The 23,485-nt window shown below is 43.2% G+C and overlaps 1 protein-coding gene across 5 annotated transcripts in view; it reads left to right on the forward strand.

Annotated features, from left to right (window-relative positions):
• Positions 1–23,485, forward strand: part of LOC126981527 (prolyl endopeptidase FAP-like) — a 112,285-nt gene that overhangs the window by 87,883 nt on the left and 917 nt on the right. For all 5 annotated transcript variants that reach the window (XM_050832714.1, XM_050832715.1, XM_050832713.1 and 2 more), the window contains 16 exons: positions 15,077–15,186; positions 15,498–15,616; positions 16,847–16,941; positions 17,536–17,610; positions 17,812–17,864; positions 18,359–18,576; positions 19,031–19,200; positions 19,334–19,519; positions 20,109–20,288; positions 20,515–20,618; positions 20,813–20,936; positions 21,040–21,183; positions 21,856–22,004; positions 22,111–22,305; positions 22,700–22,860; positions 22,987–23,198. In XM_050832714.1, coding sequence (XP_050688671.1) covers positions 15,077–15,186; positions 15,498–15,616; positions 16,847–16,941; positions 17,536–17,610; positions 17,812–17,864; positions 18,359–18,576; positions 19,031–19,200; positions 19,334–19,519; positions 20,109–20,288; positions 20,515–20,618; positions 20,813–20,936; positions 21,040–21,183; positions 21,856–22,004; positions 22,111–22,305; positions 22,700–22,860; positions 22,987–23,198 — 2,295 coding nt within the window. The remainder of the gene's footprint in view (positions 1–15,076; positions 15,187–15,497; positions 15,617–16,846; positions 16,942–17,535; positions 17,611–17,811; positions 17,865–18,358; positions 18,577–19,030; positions 19,201–19,333; positions 19,520–20,108; positions 20,289–20,514; positions 20,619–20,812; positions 20,937–21,039; positions 21,184–21,855; positions 22,005–22,110; positions 22,306–22,699; positions 22,861–22,986; positions 23,199–23,485) is intronic.

Consider the following 23,485-nt stretch of genomic DNA (forward strand, 5'->3'; position numbering starts at 1 on the left):
GGTGATGAAGATTCTTTTTTGTGGCGCAAACCGATTTCTTTACCTCCTCCCCCCTTCTGTGTGTGTGTGTGTGTGTGTGTGTGTGTGTGTGTGTGTGTGTGTGTGTGTGTGTGTGTGTGTGTGTGTGTGTGTGTCCTGATGGTGAAAGGGGAAAACCAATCTCACTACCTGGAACCTGTTTGGCCAAAATCCCGAATAATTAAAGTCGATGAAATGCAAGTGAAGAAAAAGGAAGAAGAAGAAGAAGTAGAAGTAGAAGTAGAAGTAGAAGTAGAAAAAGAAAGTAGAAAAGAAGTGGCGATGATGATAAAGAGGAAGAGAAATAATGAAATAGTGATGGTATGAGAAAGGAAAATAAAACAAGATAAATACATACGAGAAAAAAAAAACACAAAGAAGAGAAAAAACAAACAAAAAATGAGTTGAAAGGAAAATGTTACGCCAGACTGCAATAAAAAAAAAAAATAGAAGCAAAACAATAAAAAAAAGAGATGAAAAACGAATGTTGAAATATAAAAGGAAGCTGAGAGGTACGCGGAAGCACAGGTTATATGAAACTGCACTGAAGGAAGAAACATAAGAAAAAGAAGAAGAAGAAGAAAACGGAAGATAGGAGAAGAGTAATCGGTGGTCAAGCTGGAAATACGAGAGAAAGAAGAATCAGAGGAAAGGAGAAGAGGAGGAGGGGAAGGAAGGGAAAGTGGGAGGGACTGATAAAGGAGAGGAATAGGAATGGGAAGTGAAGATAAGGGAAATGGGAAGAATGGGAAGGGAAAGGAACGGGTAGGAGAGATATAAAGTAAATCGATGAGGGAAGGGAAGGGGAAGGGAGGTGGACGGATAGGGGAGAGAAAAAAAGGAAAGGTATTGGGGAAGGGAAGGGACAGGGACGGGTATGGGAGAGATAGTAAGTTGCAGCGAAGGTTAGAGATCTTAGAGGTGGGACAGGAGGAAGGGAAAGGAGGGAAAAGGGTGTGTTGGGAAGGAAGGGGAAGGGGGAGGGGGATATCAGCTGGATGGAACGTGCGGGGGGAAGGGGCCACAGGTAAAGTTTGTCCTTGGGGGGTCAGGAGAGGTTATATCCGTGGGCAACACACACACACACACACACACACACACACACACACACACACACACACAGGTAAGAATGTCCAGCTTTTTCCTATTGTCCAACACACACACACACACACACACACACACAGAGAGAGAGAGAGACGGCCGTTGGCTATAAAGGTGTGTTTTCAAATTAAACTTGTCCGTTTTGAGAGAGAGAGAGAGAGAGAGAGAGAGAGAGAGAGAGAGAGAGAGAGAGAGAGCGTCTATCCTTTTCTTGTGGTTTCGTAACGGTTTGTCAATGCTATCACTTTTACTTTTGTTATTGTTGTTTTTGTTGATGCTGTTGTTGTTTTGCCTATGTGTGTGTATGTGTGCGTGTGTGTGTGTGTGTGTGTGTGTGTGATAGATTTGCGTGAGTGAAAGTGGTCGTGAGAAATAGTCAAGGAAGTCTTAGAGGAAATATAAGTCTTCGCTTCTGTGTGATATATGATTTTGACGATTGCGTAAGTATTATTATTATTATTATTATTATTATTATTATTATTATTATTATTATTATTATTATTATTATTATTCATTTTTAGTACAATTAATTTTATAGCTGTGCACTGGGAGTAATTTTTCTTAGTTCTAATCTATTCTGTATCTCCTAATTACCTTTTTCCCTCATTCTTCGTCTCCTAATGACGTCGTGGAGATTAGCCTATCACCCTTATCTCCCTTCCACCCTCTTTCCATTCCTCCGCATCTCCTTTCATTCCTTCTCCGTTTTTTTTTGTTTGAATATTGTATCACTTTTTGTTCTTTTGTCCACTTTCCTCTTCTTTGTTTCATTATGTACTTTGTTTTCTGTGTCCCCTTTTTTTCCCTCGTTTTATTTTCTTCCTTTTGTCACTGTTCTTTGTTTTATAGTAATATAGCTCGTTTTCTATGTGTCTCTGTACTATTTTTTTTCTCCTATGTCTTATCTGTTACCATTATCCACGTCTCTTCCATGCTCCGTAGTCCAGTCTGTTATTTTTTTATTTTCTTTATTTACAGGTAATTTTAGAAGTATTTTTCCATGTCGTCATTTGTGGCTTTCTTATCTACCCTCTGCAATGTTTGTCTGATCGTTCGTCATATCGTTCAGTCTTTGTGTTAGTGTTATTTGTCTCTCTGTTTCGTCTTCTTCAGTAACGCTGGTTTGATTTATATCGTTTATTTTCTGATATTCTCAAGTTTCCCCTTCTTGCAGATGTTTGTTTTTCTCATGTTTATTCTGCTTGCTTGTTCGTTTACTTATTTTTAATTTTTATTCTGCTAATACAAAGGTCTCTCTCTCTCTCTCTCTCTCTCTCTCTCTCTCTCTCTCTCTCTCTCATGGTCGTAATGTGTGGACGCTGTTGCTGGGGTTTCGCTGTTGGGCGCCTCCTCTACCTCCCTCCATTCTCCTCCTTCCTTCCTCTCTCATTACACCAGCCCTCCTCCTCCTCTCTGCTTCTTCTCTCCATTCTCCTCCTTCCTTCCTCTCTCATTGCACCTGCCCTCCTCCTCCTCTCTGCTTCTTCTCTTCCTCTTAAAACAATTTCCTCTCGTGTTAGTAGTTTTGGTCTTTCCTTTTTAAATACGTACCGATACTACTACTACTACTAATATATAATTCCAGTAGTTCGTCTTATGTATACGTCAGAGGGTGTATTTAAAAGGGTAATAATTAAGACATCAGTGAAGGGGAAGAAGTGTAGCAATATGGAGAGGTTTAGCAGTTGTAAAAGGAAGGGAAGGAGGATGAGGAGAAGGAGGAGGAGGAAGAAGGAAAGTAATAGCAGCAACACGTGACTAACAGAAGAAGGAGGAAGAGGAGGAGGAAGAGGAAGATAAGTAATACCGTAATACCAGCAACACGTGACTAACAGAAGAAGGAGGAGGAGGAGGAGGAGCAGTTGGAGGAATCTGTCTTAAACATGATATTAAACAAGAGTAGATAGATAACATGAAAGAAACGGTAAAAATAAGTCAAATAATGATAAACAAAGGAAGATAAGAAGACGAGAGAGAGAGAGAGAGAGAGAGAGAGAGAGAGAGAGAGAGAGAGAGAGAGAGAGAGACGAGCTTATGAATCAAAGTGGAGGAAGCAAGGGATGTAGAGAAGAGGTGGAGTGTTTGTTCGTATGTGGGTGTAGATGGAGGGAACTGGTGGTGGTGATGGTGGTGGTGATGGTGGTGTTGAGACAGACACCACCCGCGCTGCCTTTGTGGGGTGGTGAGACGGGAGAGAGGGAGTAGGGAGGAGGGATAGGGAGGGGAGAGAGAGGAGGAGGGAAGAGGGAGGGAGGGAGAGAATATTAAACTTCACGTCTTATAAACATCGCATCATGTAAGAGAGAGAGAGAGAGAGAGAGAGAGAGAGAGAGAGAGAGAAAAAAAACTCGCGCTGGAGCAACATATACTAACGTTATATTAAATATGGTGGAGAGAGAGAGAGAGAGAGAGAGAGTGGGGGGGAGGGGGTGACATGGGGTGCAGAGATCACATTTCCACCACAACAAAGAGTCTCTATTCCCTATCTCCCTCTTCCTCTTCCTTTTCCTCTTCACTAATGTTGTCAACCCTCTCATCCTCCTCTCCCTCATCCTTACTACTATTGCCTCTCCTCCTCCTCCTCCTCTTCTTCTTCTTCTTCTTCTTCTTCTTCTTTTTCTTTTTCTGCATCTTCTTCTTCTTCCTCTTCTTTTTCCCCCTCCTCCTCCTCCTCTTCTTTTTCTTCTTCTTCTTCTTCTTCTTCTTCTTCTTCTTCTTCTTCTTCTTCTTCTTCTTCTTCTTCTTCTTCTTCTTCTTCTTCTTCTTCCCCCTCCTCCTCCTCCTCCTCGTGCTCTTTAATTAACCCTAAACATGTCTATTCACTTACATAAGATGAAAGTTTAATTCCGCCGAGTTGTTTTTAAATTTTCTCCATTGTGACAAAATTAATGAGTTCGTGATGGGTATTATTAGTTGCTTAATCGTCTTGTTAGTTAGTTTTTATTTTTTTTAGATTTTGTTGTATGTTCGAGTGTTGGCATTGCTTGACTTGATTGGTTCTCTCTCTCTCTCTCTCTCTCTCTCTCTCTCTCTCTCTCTCTCTCTCTCTCTCTGACATATGTGCGTGTGTGTGTTCGTTCCCGTGTTAAGAAATGTAATCTTTTATCACCATCAGGACTAGATCAGTTTCTCGGGACTGCACTTATCGTCTTTTCGCCTAACCATTTCGCTTTCTTTCATCTTTTCTTCCTTCTTCCCTTCCTTTTCCATTCTCTTCTCCTCTTCCCTTCCCCTTTTCTGCATCCCTTCCCTTTCCCTCCTTTTTTTTTTCCCTTCTCTGCTTCCCTTTCATTTTCCCTTCTCTGCATCCCTTCCCTTTCCCTCTTCTTCCCTTCCCCTTCTCTGCTTCCCTCTCCTTTCCCTTCTCTTCCCTTTCCCTTTTCTGCTTACCTTCCCTTTCCCTCCTCTTCCCTTCCTCTTCTTTGCTTATCTTCCCCTCCTCTTCCCTTCCCCTTCTCTACATGCCTTCTCTTTCCCTCCTCTTCCCTTCCTCTTCTTTACTTCTCTTTCCCTCCTCTTCCCTTCCCTTTCCCTCATCTTCCCTCTCCTGTCCCTCCACTTCTCTTACCCTCCGCTTACCCTTCCCAACATGCCCTCCCCCTCTGTCTCTATCCTATATATAGAAGATTGTTGCCAACCCAAAGTAGAGTGTGTCTGTTGCTAACCTAAGTCATGCAGTCGTTAATGTATTCCTAAGTCTTCCTATCCCCCATCCATCATCTTCATCCCAGATATGTATTGCCTATCATCATCCAATCAAGTCTGCTCTCCGATCCGTATATCCTCCCTCTACAGTCTACACAATCATGGTATTTTTACTTCCTTTTCCTCCTCCTCTTCCTCCTCCTTCGCCCTCTCCGTGTCCTACTTGTTCCTTTCAGTCTTGTTCTCTTTGTCTTTCTTCCCCTTTATCTTTCTCCTTGTCCTTCTCTTTGTCATTCTCATGCCTCTACTCTTTTCCTCTTCGTCTTAATTTTCTTTTTTGTATTCTTCGTCTTCGTTCTCTTTTTCCTCTTCTCGTCCTCGTTCTAGTCCTCCTCCTCTCATTTTTTCCTCTTCATTTTAATTTTCTTTCTTTTTCTCTTCATCTTCGTTCCAATCCTCATCTCTCGTCCTCCGCCATCTGATCTTTTCATTCTTTTCTTTTTCGTCTTAATTTTCTTTCTTGTACTTCTCCCTATCCTCCTCCTCCTAGTCCTCGTCCTCGTCCTCCTCCTCCTACTCTTCCTTCCCTCACGTCTTTCCTGACCTCCTTTCTATGCGACTTTCGAGCCACAGAAACACTACAGAAACACTTCAAATACAATAAGAGCCGTCTTCGAGTAGCGTTGAGACTCTCAGGTGTACTTCTTCAGGTGTTGGTACAGGTGAGAAAAGGTGAGCTTCAAGGAGGTGGAGTCGCGGGTGGCTTCGATTTTTACTCTTATTGGAGACTTCTTTTATATTCCATTCCTTTGTTTGTTTTAATTCCTTCCTTTCTTTCTTTTTCTTTCTTTCTATTTTTCTCTCTTTCTGTTTTTCTTTCTTTCCCTCCTTTCCTTCCTTCTTTCCTTCCTTCCTTACTTCCTTCCTTTCTTTCATCCTCTCGTTGTTTATTTTTTTCTATAAGAACATAAGGAGTCTGCAAGAGGCCGGTTGGCTATGTATCTTTCCTTTCTATGTTTCTTTCTGTGTGTGTGAGCGTGTAATGTTCGGTTTTAACAACGAATAACATCATAAAAAAGACTAAACGAAGATAAAACACACACACACACACACACACACACACACACACACACACACACGCACGCAACGGTAGGCGGATTTCCCTTCACCTTTTTTTACGGCTCGCGGAGAGGAAATGGAAGAACAGTAATAACAGTGACAAGAACAGCATCATTTTTCCTTCCCTCTTGTTCAGCTTCCTTTAGTCACCCGTCTCCCTCTTCCGCCGCCCTCTCATTCATGTCATCACCTGCTTTACGAGACCCGCCTGATGCTTACCCAAATTTGCTGCTCCGATCATCCGCTGAACCAAACCTATCCTCCCATGTTCTGCCTCCTCCTCGTCTTCCTCCTTCTCCTCTTCCTCCTTCTTCTCCATCCTTCTTTTTTTCCCCTTTACCTTTTCACCTTTCATTTTTTTCCTCCTCTTCCTCTTCCTCTTTTATCTTTCATTTCCTACTCCTCCCCATCTTCCATTTTTCCTGTCAGCCTCCTCCTTCTCCTCTTCCTCCTTCTTCCACATCCTTCTTTTCTTTCCCCTTCACCATTTCACCTTTTTTTCCTCTTCTTCCTTTTGTGTCTTTCATTTCCTTTTCCTCTCCATCTTACATTTTTCCTGTCAGCCTCCTCCTCCTCCTCCTCGTTCATCTCTCCTCCTCATATCATATTTTTTTCTTTCCTCCTCCTCTTCCTCTCTTGTTTCCTGCTGCTGCTATCTTCCACTTCTATTCGTCTACTGCCTCCTCTAGTTTTTCCTTCCTCCTACTTTCCGTATATCCTTCCCTCACTCCTCCTCCACCTCTCCTCCATTACCTTCTCGAGAAATCGCCGCCGCTGGAATCTAATAAACAAACAGGTAACAGGTAACAGGTGTTCTTATGTTCATCCTCACCTGAATGGCGTGATGGAATGGAGTGGCATGAGGCTCCCCTTCCTCCCCCCCCTCCCCTTCCTCCCCCGTCTTCCTCCCCTCCCATTCCTTCCTTCCTCCTTCTTGGGGAAAGCCGCGAGGAAAAGTGGGGAAAACAGTGATCATTGGTGTGTGTGGGGGGAGGGGGGAGGGGAAGGTTCTCTCTCTCTCTCACTGTAAATAATAATAGTGACGTGATGATGATGGTGGTGATGACGAGGCGCATCTCAACACTATCTTCTTTCTTTCTTTATCTTCCCTTCCTTTATTTTTTTTCTCTCCTTTCATTTCATCTTCTCTTCCCAACGCCTATTCCATACTCTTTTTTTTTTCCCTTTATTTTCATTTATTTTATTTTCCACATTATTTTTTCAGCCCACGTTTCTTTTCCATTAGATTGCCTCCCTTTATGTTGTTTTACCTCACCATTAGTTTCTTCTCCCTTCCATTAACTCTTCCCCTTCCAGTATTTGCTCCCTTATTAGCTTTTCTCTTTCTTTATCTTCTTCCTTATATTAGTTTTTCTCTTCCTTATATTAGCTATCCCTTCCTTAGTGTCTTCCTTATAATAGCTATCCCTTCCTTAGTGTCTTCCTTATATTAGCTATCCCCTCCATTAGATTCTTCCTTATATTATCTCTACCTTCCATTAGTTTCTTCCTTATGTTATCTCACCCTTCCATTACTGTTTCCTTTCCCGTTCTCTTACCGTACCATTAGTCTCCATTTCATTAGCTCGTCTCCTTCCCTTTATTTTACTATCCCATTAACTTCCCTTCCATTAGTCTCCCCCTTCCCGTTTTCTTCCCTTCCATAAGCTTTTTCCTTCCCATTTTCCTCCCCCTGACATTTGCCTCCATCATATTAAATCTCCTTCTCATTAGTTTCTCACCCTTCCCGTTTTTTCCCTTCCATTAGTTCTCTCCCTCCCTGTTTTCCTCTCCATCCGTTTTCTTTTTCCTTCCCGTTGTCCTTGGTGTCTAAAATTAATAGTCACCCCATCATTAAGAAAACGGAGGAGGGGTGAAGGTTGTGGGTGAGGTCAAGGTGGTTTGTGGGTGATTAAGGATGCGCTCTCTCTCTCTCTCTCTCTCTCTCTCTCTCTCTCTCTCTCTCTCATTGCATAGAAAATTGGCACTTTTTAACTGCACGTCATTAGAAGAAGATGGAAAAGTAGAGGAAGTAGAAGAAGAAGAAGAAGAAGAAGAAGAAGAAAAAGGAGGAGGAAAGATAAAATACGTAAATGAGAAGTAACAGAAGCAGAAGAAAAGAAAACGAAGAAAAAGCAAAAGGAAGATGATGATGATGATGATGATGATGATGATGATGATGATGATGATGATGATGAGGAGGAGGAGGAGGAGGAGGAGAGGAAAACGAGAAGAGGAAGAGGAAGAGAGGGCAGCAAAAGAAAATAAGAAAACAACAAAAAAAGGACCCAAAGAAAAATATGAGGAGGAGGAGGGGGAGGAGAAGAAAAGGAAAACGAGAAGGAAGAGGAAGAAAGAGAAAGAGGAAGAGGAAGAGGAAGAGGAGGAAGCAGACAGGTGAACACTCCACTCTCAAACACCTGTCGTCTGGTGGTCACTTCGGAAGAGAAAGAAACCAACCGCGTGTGTTTTCACTGGCTTATTCAGGTCTCGGCTAGGCGGGGAGCAAGAAGAGGGGGAGAAGAAGGAGAGGAGGTGGAGGTATTCTTGTACTTATTTATCTCGTTTCCTCCTATTTACACACTTCCTGTTCACTTTTTATTATTGTTATTTACCTGCGTTTTTCTTTTTACCTGGTTGGCGGTGTGTTTATCTACCTGTCTGTTCATCTGTTTACTTCTCCGTCAGTTTCTCTCGCGTTATTAATGTTCATATGTTCTTAGTAATTCGTTATCTCTGGTGTCTCCATTTTGCAGCATTCAACATTCGTCTTGTTTATATATCTACTTTTTTTCTGTTATTGTGTTGTTTATCTGTTTATCTGCCTACTTCTCTATCAGTTTCTCTATATTAATGTTCGTATTTTCTCTGTAATCCGTTATTGATGGTGTCTCTTCTCTGTAACGTACGTTTTTTGTTTGTTTACTTCTTATTTTCGTCTTTCTTTCATCCTGTTCTCTGTTTGTTTGTCTGTCTACTTCCTTGTGTTATTTCCTAGTTATTTAATGTTCGTATTTTATCTCTACTTCTTCATCCTCAGCATCTCTTTCCTTGCGTTTCTTTACCTGTTATTTTCGTCTTTCATTCTGTTTTCTGTTTGTTTGTCTGTCTACTTCCTTGTGTTATTTCCTAGTTATTTAATGTTCGTATTTTCTCTCTACTTCTTCATCCTCAGTATCTCTTTCCTTGCGTTTCTTTACCAGTTATTTTCGTCTTTCTTTCATCCTGTTCTCTGTTTGTTTGTCTGTCTACTTCCTTGTGTTATTTCCTAGTTATTTAATGTTCGTATTTTCTCTCTACTTCTTCATCCTCAGTATCTCTTTTCTTGCGTTTCTTTACCTGTTATTTTCGTCTTTCTTTCATTCTGTTTTCTGTTTGTTTATCTGTCTACTTCCTTGTGTTATTTCCTAGTTATTTAATGTTCGTATTTTCTCTCTACTCCGTCATCCTCAGTATCTTTTTTTTCTTTTCTTCTTTTCCTTGTTATTTTCTCATTTCCATTCATTCTCTGCTTATCTATCCACTTTATGTTAGTTTCTTGGTGATATTAGTGAAGATGATTTCCCATACTTACACACCATTGCCTTCCTTGAACTCCAACACTCATCTACGCACACACACACATTCTCACCAAACGGAAATATTTACACTCGCTCTCGCGTACACCTGGATGAGGAGTTACCTGTGGATACCTGTTCCCATGACCGGCTGGCTCTTCGTTTTCTCTACAGCTCCGTCTGCATGTTTTGGTCCTTCGTCAGGCTTTCTCTTCTTGCTCCGGCTCTCTCGTTTCTCCTTCATTTGCCTTCCTTCCTCTCCTCCTGACTGAATTCCCTTGCTCAATTTTACGTGCTTTCTGTCTCATTACTCTCTTTTTATATCTCTATCTCTATCTGTCTATATCTATCTATTTATTTTTTTATTTTCGTTCTTCCTTTCTTTCTTTCTTTTTTCTCTCTCTCTCTCTCTCTCTCTCTCTCTCTCTCTCTCTCTCTCTCTCTCTCTCTCTCTCTCTCTCTCTCTCTCTCTCTCTCTCTCTCTCTCCTTTATTTTTTTCTTTCTTCCTATCTAGCAATCTATATATCTATCTTTCCATCAATCTAGTAATCTTTCTATCTATCTATCATCTAACTATCTACCTATCTATCTCTTTATCTATCTGTTCATCTCTCCATCTATCTACTCGTCCTCTCTTCTCTATACACGCTATCAAAGATCACTTCTCCATCACTTCCTTCTCTTCCCTGCTCGTTGTGTTTCCTCGTCCAGCTCCGGCACTCGAAGGTCCCCGCGGCTGCCTGTGCGGGCGGGCGGGTTCTTGCCCTCCTCGGCCCCTCCAATGCCTTGTAGGGCGAGCGACGTGACGCTGGTGATGGAAATGTCAGGGGAGCAAGCGTGTGGACGGTTATGTGGCTGCGTATACAAGGAAACAGAGGAGTGTTTATAGGAGGGATGCTGGGTCCGTTTTTGTTTATTATGGGGAGGGGGAGGATGGGAAGGGGGTTAGGGGGTAAGGGAAGAGGGGAATGGGGTAGAGGGATGAGGGGAAGGGGGAGAGGGAGGAGGATAAGGTGTGAAGTGGTGTTGGTTGAGGTTGTACACTTCTTTTCACTTTTTTCCTTACCTGCATAGCGGCATGAACACCTGTTAAGCCATATGTGTGATAGTAATTTTTTTGTGTTATTTCTTGTAACGGTTTAAGAATGATCTTTTATTATATTTTTTTAGGAATGCAGGGAATATTTTTTGCTCCCTGGGTGGTTGGTGAATATAGTGTCATGAATCGATATAATATTCTTAGATTGTAAATAATGCGTGTGTGGTGGGGTGGTTGGGGGTTGGGTGGATGTGTCGTGTGTGTGTGTGTGTGTGTGTGTGTGTGTGTGTGTGTGTGTGTGTGTGTGTGTGTGTGTTGATGGTGGGGGAAGGGGGTGAGGTGCGCGCGTGCCTTCCTGCAAATATGGCTCAAAACAGCTTTTTCTCCTTTGTAGTTGCTTAACATTCAAATGAGTAGCTATGTCTTGGAATGTGACTTAAGGACGCTTGTTTTTCATATGTTTAACTTTTATTTCTGGGATTTAAGGAAATGTTTTTGCCGTATTACTACATAGTTGCTTAACATTCTTATCCATCAATTTAGTGTTGCTTGGGATGTTATTGAAGGATGTTTGTTTTCGCGTGATCAACTATTTCTATTTGTGTTTTCTATTCTATTCTATTTGTGCATTTCGTTAAACTTATATTTGTTACGATGAAAACTGTTTGACGAGGAATGTTAACTTGTATTTTTTTATGAATTTCGTTTTACTTAAAATACGATGAATTTTGTTTAATTTATATTTGTGTGACTAAGATTTTTTTAACGTAATCTGCGTGACGATGGATTTTGGTTAACTTATTCTTGGGTTACGATGAAATTTGTTTTTCTCTATTCGTAGTTGACTATGAATTTTGTTTTTCTCTATTCGTAGTTGACTATGAATTTTGTTTTTCTCTATTCGTAGTTGACTATGAATTTTGTTTTTCTCTATTCGTAGTTGACTATGAATTTTGTTTTTCTCTATTCGTAGTTGACTATGAATTTTGTTTTTCTCTATTCGTAGTTGACTATGAATTTTGTTTTTCTCTATTCGTAGTTGACTATGAATTTTGTTTTTCTCTATTCGTAGTTGACAATGAATTTTGTTTTTATCTATTCGTAGTTGACTATGAATTTTGTTTTTCTCTATTCGTAGTTGACAATGAATTTTGTTTTTATCTATTCGTAGTTGACAATGAATTTTGTTTTTATCTATTCGTAGTTGACAATGAATTTTGTTTTTATCTATTCGTAGTTGACTATTAATACCGTAAGATTAATTGTTGTAAAGCGGCGGGGTGGTGGTTAGGGGGGGGGGGGGGGCAGGAGCAGGAACACGAAACCCGCCGTCACGACCAAGGTGATCAGCTGGTGGTGTCTGGGCTCCCCTTGACTCTGTGGAATCCTTGCGCCGGGCTGGTCTGGTCCCGCCACCGCCGCCGCCGAGCCTGCCGTGGGTGTGGCCGGCCTGGGAGCGGAGTGAAGGTGGTGGGAACAAAAAAACATTAATACTCATAAATTATACCCGACTGTTTTTGTTTCCACGCTTCATGCAGGTCAAGGCCCCCGGCGTATACGCAGAGAATACCACCCTTTATAGACCTTAGAGAGTAGCTTTATTTGAGGCAAGGAGGATTGCGTATACTCACTGAACAGAGAACGTCTATCGCCTTGAGGTGTCTCGCGTATGCACGGAGAACACGCCCATAGGAGAGTAAGGTTTCATTTGCATCAAGGCGTTTTCGAGTATACTCATAGAACAGAGAACCTTTATTGCCTCAGGATGTTTCACGTATGCCACTGAAAATACCCCCATAAGACAGAGTTATATTTGCATTAAGGCGTTTTCGAGTATACTCATAGAACAGAGAACCTTTACTCCCTCAGGATGTTTCACGTATGCCACTGAAAATACCCCCATAAGACTGTTATATTTGCATTAAGGCGTTTTCGAGTATACTCATAGAACAGAAAACCTTTGTTGACTCAGGATGTTTCGCGTATGCACTGAAAACACTCCCATAAGACAGAGTTATATTTGCATTAGGGTGTTTCCGCGTATACCCAACGAACAAAGAACCAGCCGTAGGAGCCAAGACATCTCACGTTTCCCCGCAGACACCGCCGTTAGGGATATGGAGGGACCCTTATTGGCGTCAGGTCGTGCTATGCGTTCTGGAGTTATCGTGGGTGCCAGCGGCCTGCCCAGTGGTCCTGCTCGCCAGTGACCTTTGCAGCCTTACCTTTGCGGGCTTACCTTTGCTCTCTGACCTTTCCACTTATAAAAACGTTGCGGTGGTTCACTTTTACTCGTCTGTAGGTGATTTAGCGAGCGTCGTGGAGGTGGTGTGGTATAGCGTTTGTGTTGTCCCTCTGACCTGTCGCGCTGGCCTCTTGCAGACTCTTTACGTTCTTATGTTCTTATGTTACGTATAGATTCCGCGATGATTTATTACGATCGCTGAGAAGATTAGCCGGTGACGCGTGACTCAAGGTTGACACTGATTCTTCACTTTCACTGCTGCAGCTTCGAGGCGAAAAAAAGAAAAGAAGAAAACGTGTTGTGCTCGTCATGGTGTGTGTGTGTGTGTGTGTGTGTGTGTGTGTGTGTGTGTGTGTGTGTGTGTGTGTGTGTGTGTGTGTGTGTGTGTGTATCCTCGAAACACGTTTACCTTATTAAGAAAGGTTATCACATCATAGTTTAAATAAAGGTTGAGAGAGTATAGAGTTTTAAGCTGCGAGGGAAAGGGCAGACGATAGGTGAATGGCAGCAGGGGGGCTGTAGGGGGGTAATTACATGGCAGAGCAGGGCAGCAGGAGCGTGCCGGAATACACAGAACGTAGCAGGAGGTGTGAGAAGGATATGGGAGAGGCAGGACTGACCATCGTATCAAGGCGGGACAGAGGCAGGGACGTGGTGGCAGGAAATAGGAGTTAAATGGCAGCAAAGTGTGGTGGAATGCCGGACAACAAGACTGGGTGGGAGAGGGAGCGGAGGTGTGATGGCGGGAGTGAAGGGATGTCCATTGCAAGCAGGGGGAGAGATGTAAGCAAACCGTACTACAGGGATGAGTGAGAAAAGCGGCAGAGATGTGATGAGAGGGATGCAGGGGTGTCCATTGTAAGCAGGGGGTGAGATGTAAGCATACCGTACTACAGGGATGAGTGGGAAAAGCGGCAGAGATGTGATGAGAGGGGTGCAGGGGTGTCCATTGTAAGCAGGGGGTGAGATGTAAGCATACCGTACTGCAGGGGTAATGAGAGGGGTGCAGGGGTGTCCATTGTAAGCAAGGGTATATATGTTCTCTGTAACCCGTTTTCTTTGATGTCTTCTCTCTCGTGTTTTGTTTATCTATAGTCTCGTCTTACTTTTATCCTGTTCTTTTCTGCTGATCTGTGTACTTTCTTGTGTTAGTTCCTCGTTATATTACTGTTCGTATTTTTCTCTTATTCTCGGTTATACGATTTCAAAGGAGTGGTGTGAGCATAAGATGACGTGTTTGCTGAAGGGGATACGATTTTAAAGGGAAGGGGGAGAGAGAGGTATTTTATTTTTTTAGTTCCTGTTCTATTACTGTTCGTATTTTTCTCTTTTCTCCTATTCTCGGTTCTACGATTTTAAAGGAGTGGTGTGAGCATAAGGTGACGTGTTTGCTGAAGGTGATACAATTTTAAAGGGAAGGGGGAGAGAGAGGTTAGCATGAAGTGACGTGGCTGCCGAGGTGCACGAGTATGATGTTCTAGCAGTGTTTTATCCAAGGGCGCGTGACAGGCTGAGAGGTCGTGAAGGTGTTTGTTGAGAGTTCACTTTGGAGTTATTACGAACCCCGCCGCCTCACTACAATACTTTTTCTCCTCCATGGTCACGTATTTTCAACCGCTTGGGGCTCTCTTAACAACTATTTTTAAAGGCTGCAGATAAGATTAGTCAAGTTCTCATACGTTTATTTTTTCCTTTCATTGAGCAGAAGCCTTGTCAAATTACTACTAGGGTCACGGGAGCGCCTACAACTTCCAAGACAGGCTTTTTGAATAGATGTACAAAGGCTCGGAAGTTTTTGAGAATTCTGGTCCTGAGCCGCCGAGTGGGTCGTTTCTTTAGTTGTTTCTCGGCTCGTCATGCGGTGGGGCTTGTGGCTAGTGGCGCTGGGATAGGATTTGCGCGGCGGCTTGACGGACAGAGTTTCATGCGAGTCATCTTCATTCATTAGTGACGAGAGATTGCGAGGTGATGGAGTGCTGGGGGAGTCTTTGCTTCTTATATTGATGTTATTATTATTATTATTATTATTATTATTATTATTATTATTATTATTATTATTATTATTATTATTATTATTATTACTACTACTTCAACTATTACTACTACTACTACTACTACTACTACTACTACTACTGCCGCCACCGTCTATCTATCTCTGTTTGTATCTAGCTATCTTTTATACCATGTCAAATGAATACTTTTAACTCTTGGTAATTTTGGCTGTCAGGTATGAAGCAAATACACGCAGAATGACGATTGCTATTTTCTTCTTCTGTTTTTCTTTTCTATTTCTTTTTTGTTTGACTTTTACTTTTTACTGTGTCGCTGACGTGGCGGTTCTCGCTTTGCAGGAGCTGGTGGGGTCGACGCGGCCGCGGGTATGGAGGAACCTGCTGCTGGCCACCGTGGGCGTAATGCTGGTGGTGGCCGCCGCCATCGCCACAGTCATCCTCACCCGCAGGTAACTACTTGGCGCCCCTCAGGTCTCGCTCCTCCCCGGCGAGGGTTGGGATGCGGCCTTCAGGTGTGTTGGGGAGAGAAACTATGGAAGCACTTGCTGTAGTAGATATATCGGCGGTCGTGCGGTGGTTGGCAGTGAACAGCAGGCCACGCGTAAGGTCAGGGGTCACGGTGAAACAAGAAGCATAATTTTAAATGTTTAAGGTAGTTCCTGTTCATGTATTTATTCTTTAATGTTATGTGAAGGGCAGAAGTGGCTTTGGCAGCTGCCCCAGCAAGGCAATAAGCATGTGTTGTTGTGTCCTCTCGCAGCTCGACGGTCGCGGCGCCTAAGGCCGAGCCCCTCAAGGCCCAGGCGGGCGGGATTGACCTCATCGAGTTCATCAACGGCACCTTCTCTACGTTTTCCTTCAATGGTACCTGGATCTCAGGTGAGTCGCCGCATCGTGGTTATCATGTGCGACCGATGGCCATTAGACAATATGACACATGACGCTCAACCGTGACTGAGAAGTATGTGAGTGGGTGACAGGAGCAGGTTCACCTGGCAGAACACGTAATGAAAGTCTCATCAAAGTCCATTGGGATTACCACTCCGGGATAAACTTAAAAGAAACAACGAAACTGCCCACAAATGTTATCCTGGCGTGGCGTGACACCCGTCTCTGTAACATTATGATATACTTGATATATAAGATATGCAAAACAGTTTCGTTTTTTTAAGCGGTGATATTTCATCCATATAGTTTGATATGTAATTATGATGCGTTATGGGTATCCACAAGTAACTCTTATTCATTAGTAGTGGTGGATGGTTGTCCGCAAGTGTTGTGTAGCCTTCGACAAGTCATCCGGCTGAGCACTGATTTGTGACGTTTCGAATCTTTTGAAACAGAATGCAAATGGAAATGATTTTTTCTCTACCTCTGGGTGTCCTCTCTACTTTTAACATCATTAGTATTTTACTATAAAGTATGTTACTGTTATAAAGCGCAGGAACATTTACTGGCTATGAAAAAAGAGTAATGAACCAGCAGCTCAATATTTCAAAGCACATATGTAACACTGCGAACCAGGGTTTTGTTTCCCTGGACTTATTGTTTGCCGTCAGGTATGTGTGTAAGGTGATGGTGTGTGTACGCGTCACTGAGGCCAACAGGCAGAAAGTGAACAGAGGCGGACAACGAACTCGGGTTAGCTAATATCGAGACAGGATTGTTCTTTGTGTCGCGCTTGTGTTACGATCATGCCAGTTGACCTTCGAAGACTCGTTATGACGTAATGAATTGATCTGTGCTGATTGTCTTACTTCGATAATTGCCATGCCCGAGGCGGCGAGTGGCATATAGATTGCTGCACTGCACTGCCCTGGAATCCAAGCAGCGGTGTGTGGGTATCAGAAGCACTGTTATGCAAATTGAGGCTGCCATGTTTTGCTCCTGTGTTAATATCCGGTCTTTTGAAGTAGTGAAGGGTTTTAGTAATTACCGTTGCGAAATTATCTTTTGTTTCATTTTTTTTTTTTGGGGGGGGGCTTCATTCTATTTTCTCTACAGGGTTAGTGCATAGCGGTTTTCTTTTTTTCGGTGTTGTCCTTGAGCTGTTTCCTTTACTGTAATAAATACAAACTTGAGTCTTCACCGGATGCCTTCCTCCCACAGACACCGAGTTCCTGTACCGCTCCGCCGAAAATAGCCTCAACATCTACCACGTCGACACGCAGACGTCGGAGGAGATTCTCAGCCAGGAGGCCATGGTGGGTCACGGGGCGGGGCTGGATATAAGGGGTCACGGGGCGGGGCTGGTTATAAGGGCTCATGGGGCGGGGCTGACTATAAGGGCTGTGTTGGGGCTGGATATAAGGGGTCACGGGGCGGGGCTGGCTATAAGGGCTCATGGGGCGGGGCTGGCTATAAGGGCTGTGTTGGGGTTGGATATAAGGGGTTTCGGGGGGGCTGGCTATAAGGGCTGAAGCTGGATATTATGGGGCACGGGGCGGGGCAGGATATTATTAAGGGCTGGGGAAGGGCGGGATGTAAGGGCTCCTACAACACTACGAGGTCTATATCTCGTGTTAAGCATCGGCACCTCAGTTCGCCTGTTTCAAAAGCCTTTGGTAGAAGTCGCCGGGGTTTTCATGGACAGCTTCGTGATCCCAGTGATAGTTTTACACGACTTCTGCACCATGAACGGAAAAAAATACCCATGAAAACCCGGTTCATTTTCTATGGCTTTGAAAATAGGCGTAATAGGAGTCCGATACGTTTTAAAATATGGACCTGTATTACTTTAGTCTACTATGAACGGTTTTCTTGTCTTTACCAGCATAACTTATTCCTTTTTTTTCCAGAACGAGTGGAGGCCGTTCAAGTACAGCCTCTCGCCCAGCCGTAAATACCTCCTTGTGGCTCATGATGTACAAAAGGTGAGCAAGATAGCTTTTTTGTTACGTCACAGCGGTTACATAAGCGTTTAGCAGTAGAGTTCAAGTTGCTCAAGTGATCATTTATGTTTAAAGGCCATTATGTGAGCACCTTGTTTTGTCATCATTGTCTGACATCACCGTGCAGCTCCAGGGAGAATGTTGAAGCACTTTTTTTATTTACCATAAACTTTTTTGTTCCAGTTGTTCCGGTATTCGTACCTGGCTCGCCACACTGTGCTGAACCTGGCAACTGGGTGAGTAGCCAAGCCAGAAACTACCACTTGTCACTTTGCTCCTCGTTCTCTTGTGTGGGTTTGTAACTTTCTCAACCACCGAACAAAAACGAAATGATGTAGTCTCTTTAAGGAATTTTCATAACATGCCAGACTACGAGGGGACTGACTTCGAATAGTGTTGTTATGCAGATTAGTTACCCAGAAAATGACTGTGGGAAGAAAACCTGGGATGAGATCAGAATAGTAGTGCCATGATTTAGTAGTCTGTGCAAATTATTCATTCATCACCGTGGGAAGGAATTGTGGGAGATGAAAATAATAGTGCCATGATTTAGTAGTGTGCAAAATCCTCACTAAACACCGTGGGAAGGAAACGGGACGAGATCAGAATAGTAGTGCCATGAATTAGTAGTCATGTGCAGTCCTGATTCACTATCGTGGGAAGGAAGCATGGGAGGGGATCAGAATAGTAGTTCCACGATATAGTAATTACCTGCCAATTCCTTATCCAGGGAGAGCATACCGCTGGCCCCGACCCGCGTAAGGAACAGGAATGATCAGCCGCCTCTGTTGTTCGCCACCTGGGCGCCAACCAACGACGCCCTGGCCTTTGTGTCCCATAACGACGTGTACTACACCACCGGCCCGGACCTCGAGACCATGTACAGGATCACCGACACGGGCCAGATCGGCAGCATCTTCAACGGCATCCCCGACTGGGTGTACGAAGGTGAGGCAGACTGGCTGGCTTTAGACAAGCTTTGCAATCAGTTTTTTTTTCACGGTTTGGGACCTGATTGCTGTCATTCATTGGTACTCATAGGAAAAGTTAAAAGATTTTAAGGTAATGCGTGAAAATCCAATTGTATTTGATATTTGCTGGTAGTTCAATTGCGGTTATCCTTGCAGCCTCATTGCCATTACCTTGGAAAGTGTTTTTTCAACCACTGTACATGGAATAAAAGTTCTTCTCAGACATAACAGACATAATTCAAAGATACAGATTTGTATATAATTATCACTCATGTCTGGCTCATGTAGTTGCTACGATAGCGAGCGAATTAATGAGGGGAACAGAATGTGCCTGGCATCAGAGGCCATGTGGCACTAACCAGATGGATGTTAATCCTTATGATGGTAGTATTTATTCACATTAGCCAAGGATGTATTTTGTGTTCCAACAGAGGAGATCCTGAGCTCCAACGCCGCCCTGTGGTTTTCGCCTGATAGTGGCCGCATCGCCTTCGCCACCTTCAACGACTCCCGCGTGGACACCATGAACTTCCCACTGTATGGCCGACCGGGAGACCTCTCCTTCCAGTACCCCATCCAGCAGTCCATCAAGTACCCCAAGGTAAGCATTGCACCTAAAGGCTTTATGTGAAGGAATGTCTAATTGATATGGATCATTGGATTATTTATGTAATGAGGATAAATTTGGAAGTGCCGTGATTTTTACGTCAATGTTTTTGTCCATTGCGCTGCAGCCTGGACGTGCTAACCCTGTCGTGGATCTGTGGGTGGTGGACCTCAATAAGCTGATCATCGGTGCTGCCGACACCGTCACCCGCCTGCCCCCTCCCACTTCTCTGGCTGCCATTGACCACTACTTTACTGCTGTCAGCTGGTCCACGCCAAAGAAGATTTCTGTTATCTGGATGAACAGGCATCAGGTTGGTTCTCCATCAAAAATGTGCTTCTGATTCTTACAGGGCTGACATCTGTCTGGGGTAGCACTTGGATAGTTGGGGTACCTATAGCAAAGGGTATGCCAATTGGAGGTGATGTAATGGTCACATATAAAGGCAAAAAGATTTGAGGAGATAATGGGTGGTTATGGGATATGGAGATAAGAGATGAAGGTTAAATAGTGTTAAGTTTATGCAAGAACTGATGATGAGAAAACTAAAGGTGTTGAATCTTTCTTTTAATAAGACATGAAAAAACAAATAACAAGCAAGAATGGTGGCATAGAAATATAATTAACTGCTGTTGATTAGAGGAAGTCCTGGCCACTCATGTTCATGAGGAGGAAACACTAGACAGAGACAGCTGGAGAACAATCACTGAATGTTTAACCATAAAACTAGAAATGAGAAATGGACTAAAAATGAATGATTATGCATTCCTCTGTGCCAGTAATAGGTTGGGGCCAAACATCAGATGCCTGGAAGAAGGCATACTAATGCTATGGGCCTTGCACAGAGGAGAAAATTGTGCATGTGAAAGGTTTGAGATTTTAAGTCAAGGAATATTTTCCAGAATGTGAACACAATCAGCATTTGTGCAGCAGACACTGGCGTCTGCAACGACGACTTGGTTCATGAATCCCCAGACCACGCCTGGAATGACCTTTACACGGCACCCAAGTTTGATTCTGCGGATGGAGACTCCTACCTCATTATCCTCCCCACACCGCAGCAGGACAAAGGCAACTTCAAGGTAAGCTATAAATTGGTAATTTTTTTGAACAAGTAAAGCATCATTGCAAAGGAATGGTGAAGGACTGAAAAAAAAGAAGAAAAAAAAAGAAAAAAAAAAGTTTACATTTGATTGAGAGGTTTCTGTCAGGAGGGCATCAAATTGTCTTTTGAGGATAGTCTTGCATAGGTTCAGACCTTACATGCCAAAAGTTCCCTTATGGTTTCTAACGATAATTTTCCACCAGCACATTACTCTTCGCCGCTCCTCCGACAAGACCTTGACTCCACTAACAACAGGAACCTACGAGGTGGTGGAGATTCTCTCATGGGATGAGAAGAATAACATCATGTGAGTTTTTTTCTTGGCGATGTAAACTTTAGCCATTGTCACGGCAATTCATATTTAACTGAACAAATTGTTCACGATGGCAACACTATGAGACAAGAGGATGGTACATGGTAAAAATTTTCATAGTATCCTTGCCAGTTGCCTGCTAAATGTTGTGCACATACTTGTTATGCATTAACCAATGTTCTTTCCAGATTTTTCATTGCGGCTCCTTCAGGGAAGCCCGGCCAGAGACACTTCTACTATGTTGGGGACCTTAACTCCAAACAGCCAAAGCAAGCCTACTGCATCACTTGTGGCTTCAAGAATGACTTCAATGTAAGGAGAGAGGCAGTAATTTAAGAACAATGAACATTAGATGACTTGGTATGGCCAGAAACTTTATTTTTTTATGAACTTCATGGTAAATAAAATTTTCTAGGAGGAGTGCAACTACAATGCTGTTGAGATGAGCGAAGACAACACATACTATGCCCTGACCTGCAACGGCCCGGGCATCCCCCAGGTCACTGTCCACCGCGCCACAGACCACGCACGCCTCATGCTGCTTGAGGACAACCAGGAGGTACTGCTGATAGTTGTTTTTGTATCTTCAGAAATTAGTGAATTGTGTCCTTGGGTATCAATATTGGATGCTGAAAACTGCCAGTCAAAAATCACTATACAGAAGATCCTCCATTTAGTGTATTTTCTTAAAGATTTCCTTATAACGTGGCCTTGAAGTGACTCCCTCACACACACACACACATAAAAGTCCAATCAGATCCTAATAAAAAAACCTGACTCACACCTCCATTTAGCATAATTTTTTATGGTACTGACCTCACGCTAAATGAAGGATCTACTGTATTAGTTGAAACTCTACCTCTAATCCGTAGGCAGGATAGGTTCTCATTCTTACAGGAGCTGGTTTAAAGCTTAGTTATTAGTCTGTCAAATCATTCAGTAGGTTTATATTTGGCCGTGCACCATCCTCTTTACTGCATACATTCACCTCCGAGCTTGATGGTTATGAATATTTTTTTGTAATTTTCCTTCCACAGTCACCCCCTAAGAAGAGGCCTTGTGTGATTGGCATTCCTTTTAAATTTTTGTTTCTGTCCTTTTAGTCATTGCTTTTACATATCAATCCCTGCATGGTGGTTGTAGTTAGCAATTTCTTTTCAATGACTTTAAACCTAAACATAATGTAACCCCAATAACCTGAAAGGCTTAGTAAAGAGTATCCCCTTGACAGGTTCGTGAGCGCCTGCTGGACCGTCAGCTGCCCCTGGAGAAGCGTCTGGAGATTGATATTGAGGGAGGCTTCAAGGCCCAGGTGTCCATGAAGGTGCCGCCAGACTACAACCCAACCCGCTTCCAGTCCTACCCCATGCTGGTCTATGTGTAAGTTTTGGCAGAGAACTCTTGTGGCAGTCTGTGAAATACGACCGGAACAGCATTTTCTTATAATAACCGTACTTCCATTATTAATTTATACGTGGGTCTTTAGGTATGGAGGTCCAGGATCCCAGCTCGTGAGTGACCGCTTCAGGATCGACTGGGGCGATTACCTGGCATCTGAGAGGGGCATCATCTACGCCTCCATTGATGGCCGTGGCTCTGGCTATTCTGGCGACAAGCTGCTACACACTCTGTATTACGGCCTTGGAACTGGCGAGGTGGAGGACCAGCTGGCTGTCACTGCGTAAGTAGAAGCACAAGAAACGAGCTTCCACCTGTGGGAGGGTCAGGGGTAGGGAGAGACTGCTGATGCCTACCCTCTCATAAGCTTTAGTCACTTGGGTATTGCCCCATCCTTGATCTTACATAGGTCTTGCATAGGTGTATTCTTTGGTAAACATTGACTAAATTTACATATATGCATTAAACTGTAATCTGAGGAAGCAGAGATGATTGGCCTTCTTTGTCTTGGCATTATTTTCCCTTGCATGTCCTCAGATCCTAATTGTGGGGGTCGATAAATAACCATGAATATCACTCATGAAAACATAAATCTGAGCTGGACATATTATCAATACAGTTTTATAATTTTGATTCTCACCATTTTTTTTGGTATCTAATAAAAAAATCGTTGACAGTGCTCTGCAGAAGAACTTCCCATTCATTGACTCTTCCCGCACTGCCATCTGGGGCTGGTCTTACGGAGGCTACGTCACTGCCGCCGCTCTCTCCAGGGACGTCAACAATGTCTTCAAGTGTGGCATCTCAGTAGCACCCGTTACTTCATGGATTTATTACGGTACGAACAATTCTGTAAATGCCATCCTGAACTGCAGGACTTTAATTGGTTAATGGTTCAAAACATCCATAAATAATTATCTGATTGTTTAAATTTATGATAACCAAGATATATATTGTCCCGCAGATACGGTTTACACTGAGCGGTACATGGGGCTGCCAACCTTAGATGACAACTTTGATGCATACAATAATTCTGATGTGACCAAAAATGTGGACAACTTTAGAAACAAGGAGTTCTTCCTGATCCACGGGACAGCTGACGACAACGTTCACTACCAGCAGTCCATGAAGCTCTCCAGAGCACTGGAACTTGAAGACATTCTATTCAGGTCGCAGGTGAGAAGCAATGAATGAATGTTGTATCTAATAACAACAGTAGATTTGCATACTGCAAGGCAGTAAAGATGAAACAATGAAAAATAGAGATGAGAGAATAGATCTCTCTCTCTCTCTCTCTCACACCACAGGACCTGCAGGATGTGTCCCCACAGTATGTAGACAAACCCCACACACATGCTCCTCCAGACACATATAGCCTCCCCCCCCCTATATAAAATCATTCCTGTATACTTAAAAATCACTTCCATCATCTCTTCCCCAACCAGACCTTACACTGTCCTGGT

Source organism: Eriocheir sinensis, chromosome 48 (genome assembly GCF_024679095.1).
Source record: "Eriocheir sinensis breed Jianghai 21 chromosome 48, ASM2467909v1, whole genome shotgun sequence".
Classification (NCBI taxonomy): domain Eukaryota; kingdom Metazoa; phylum Arthropoda; class Malacostraca; order Decapoda; family Varunidae; genus Eriocheir; species Eriocheir sinensis.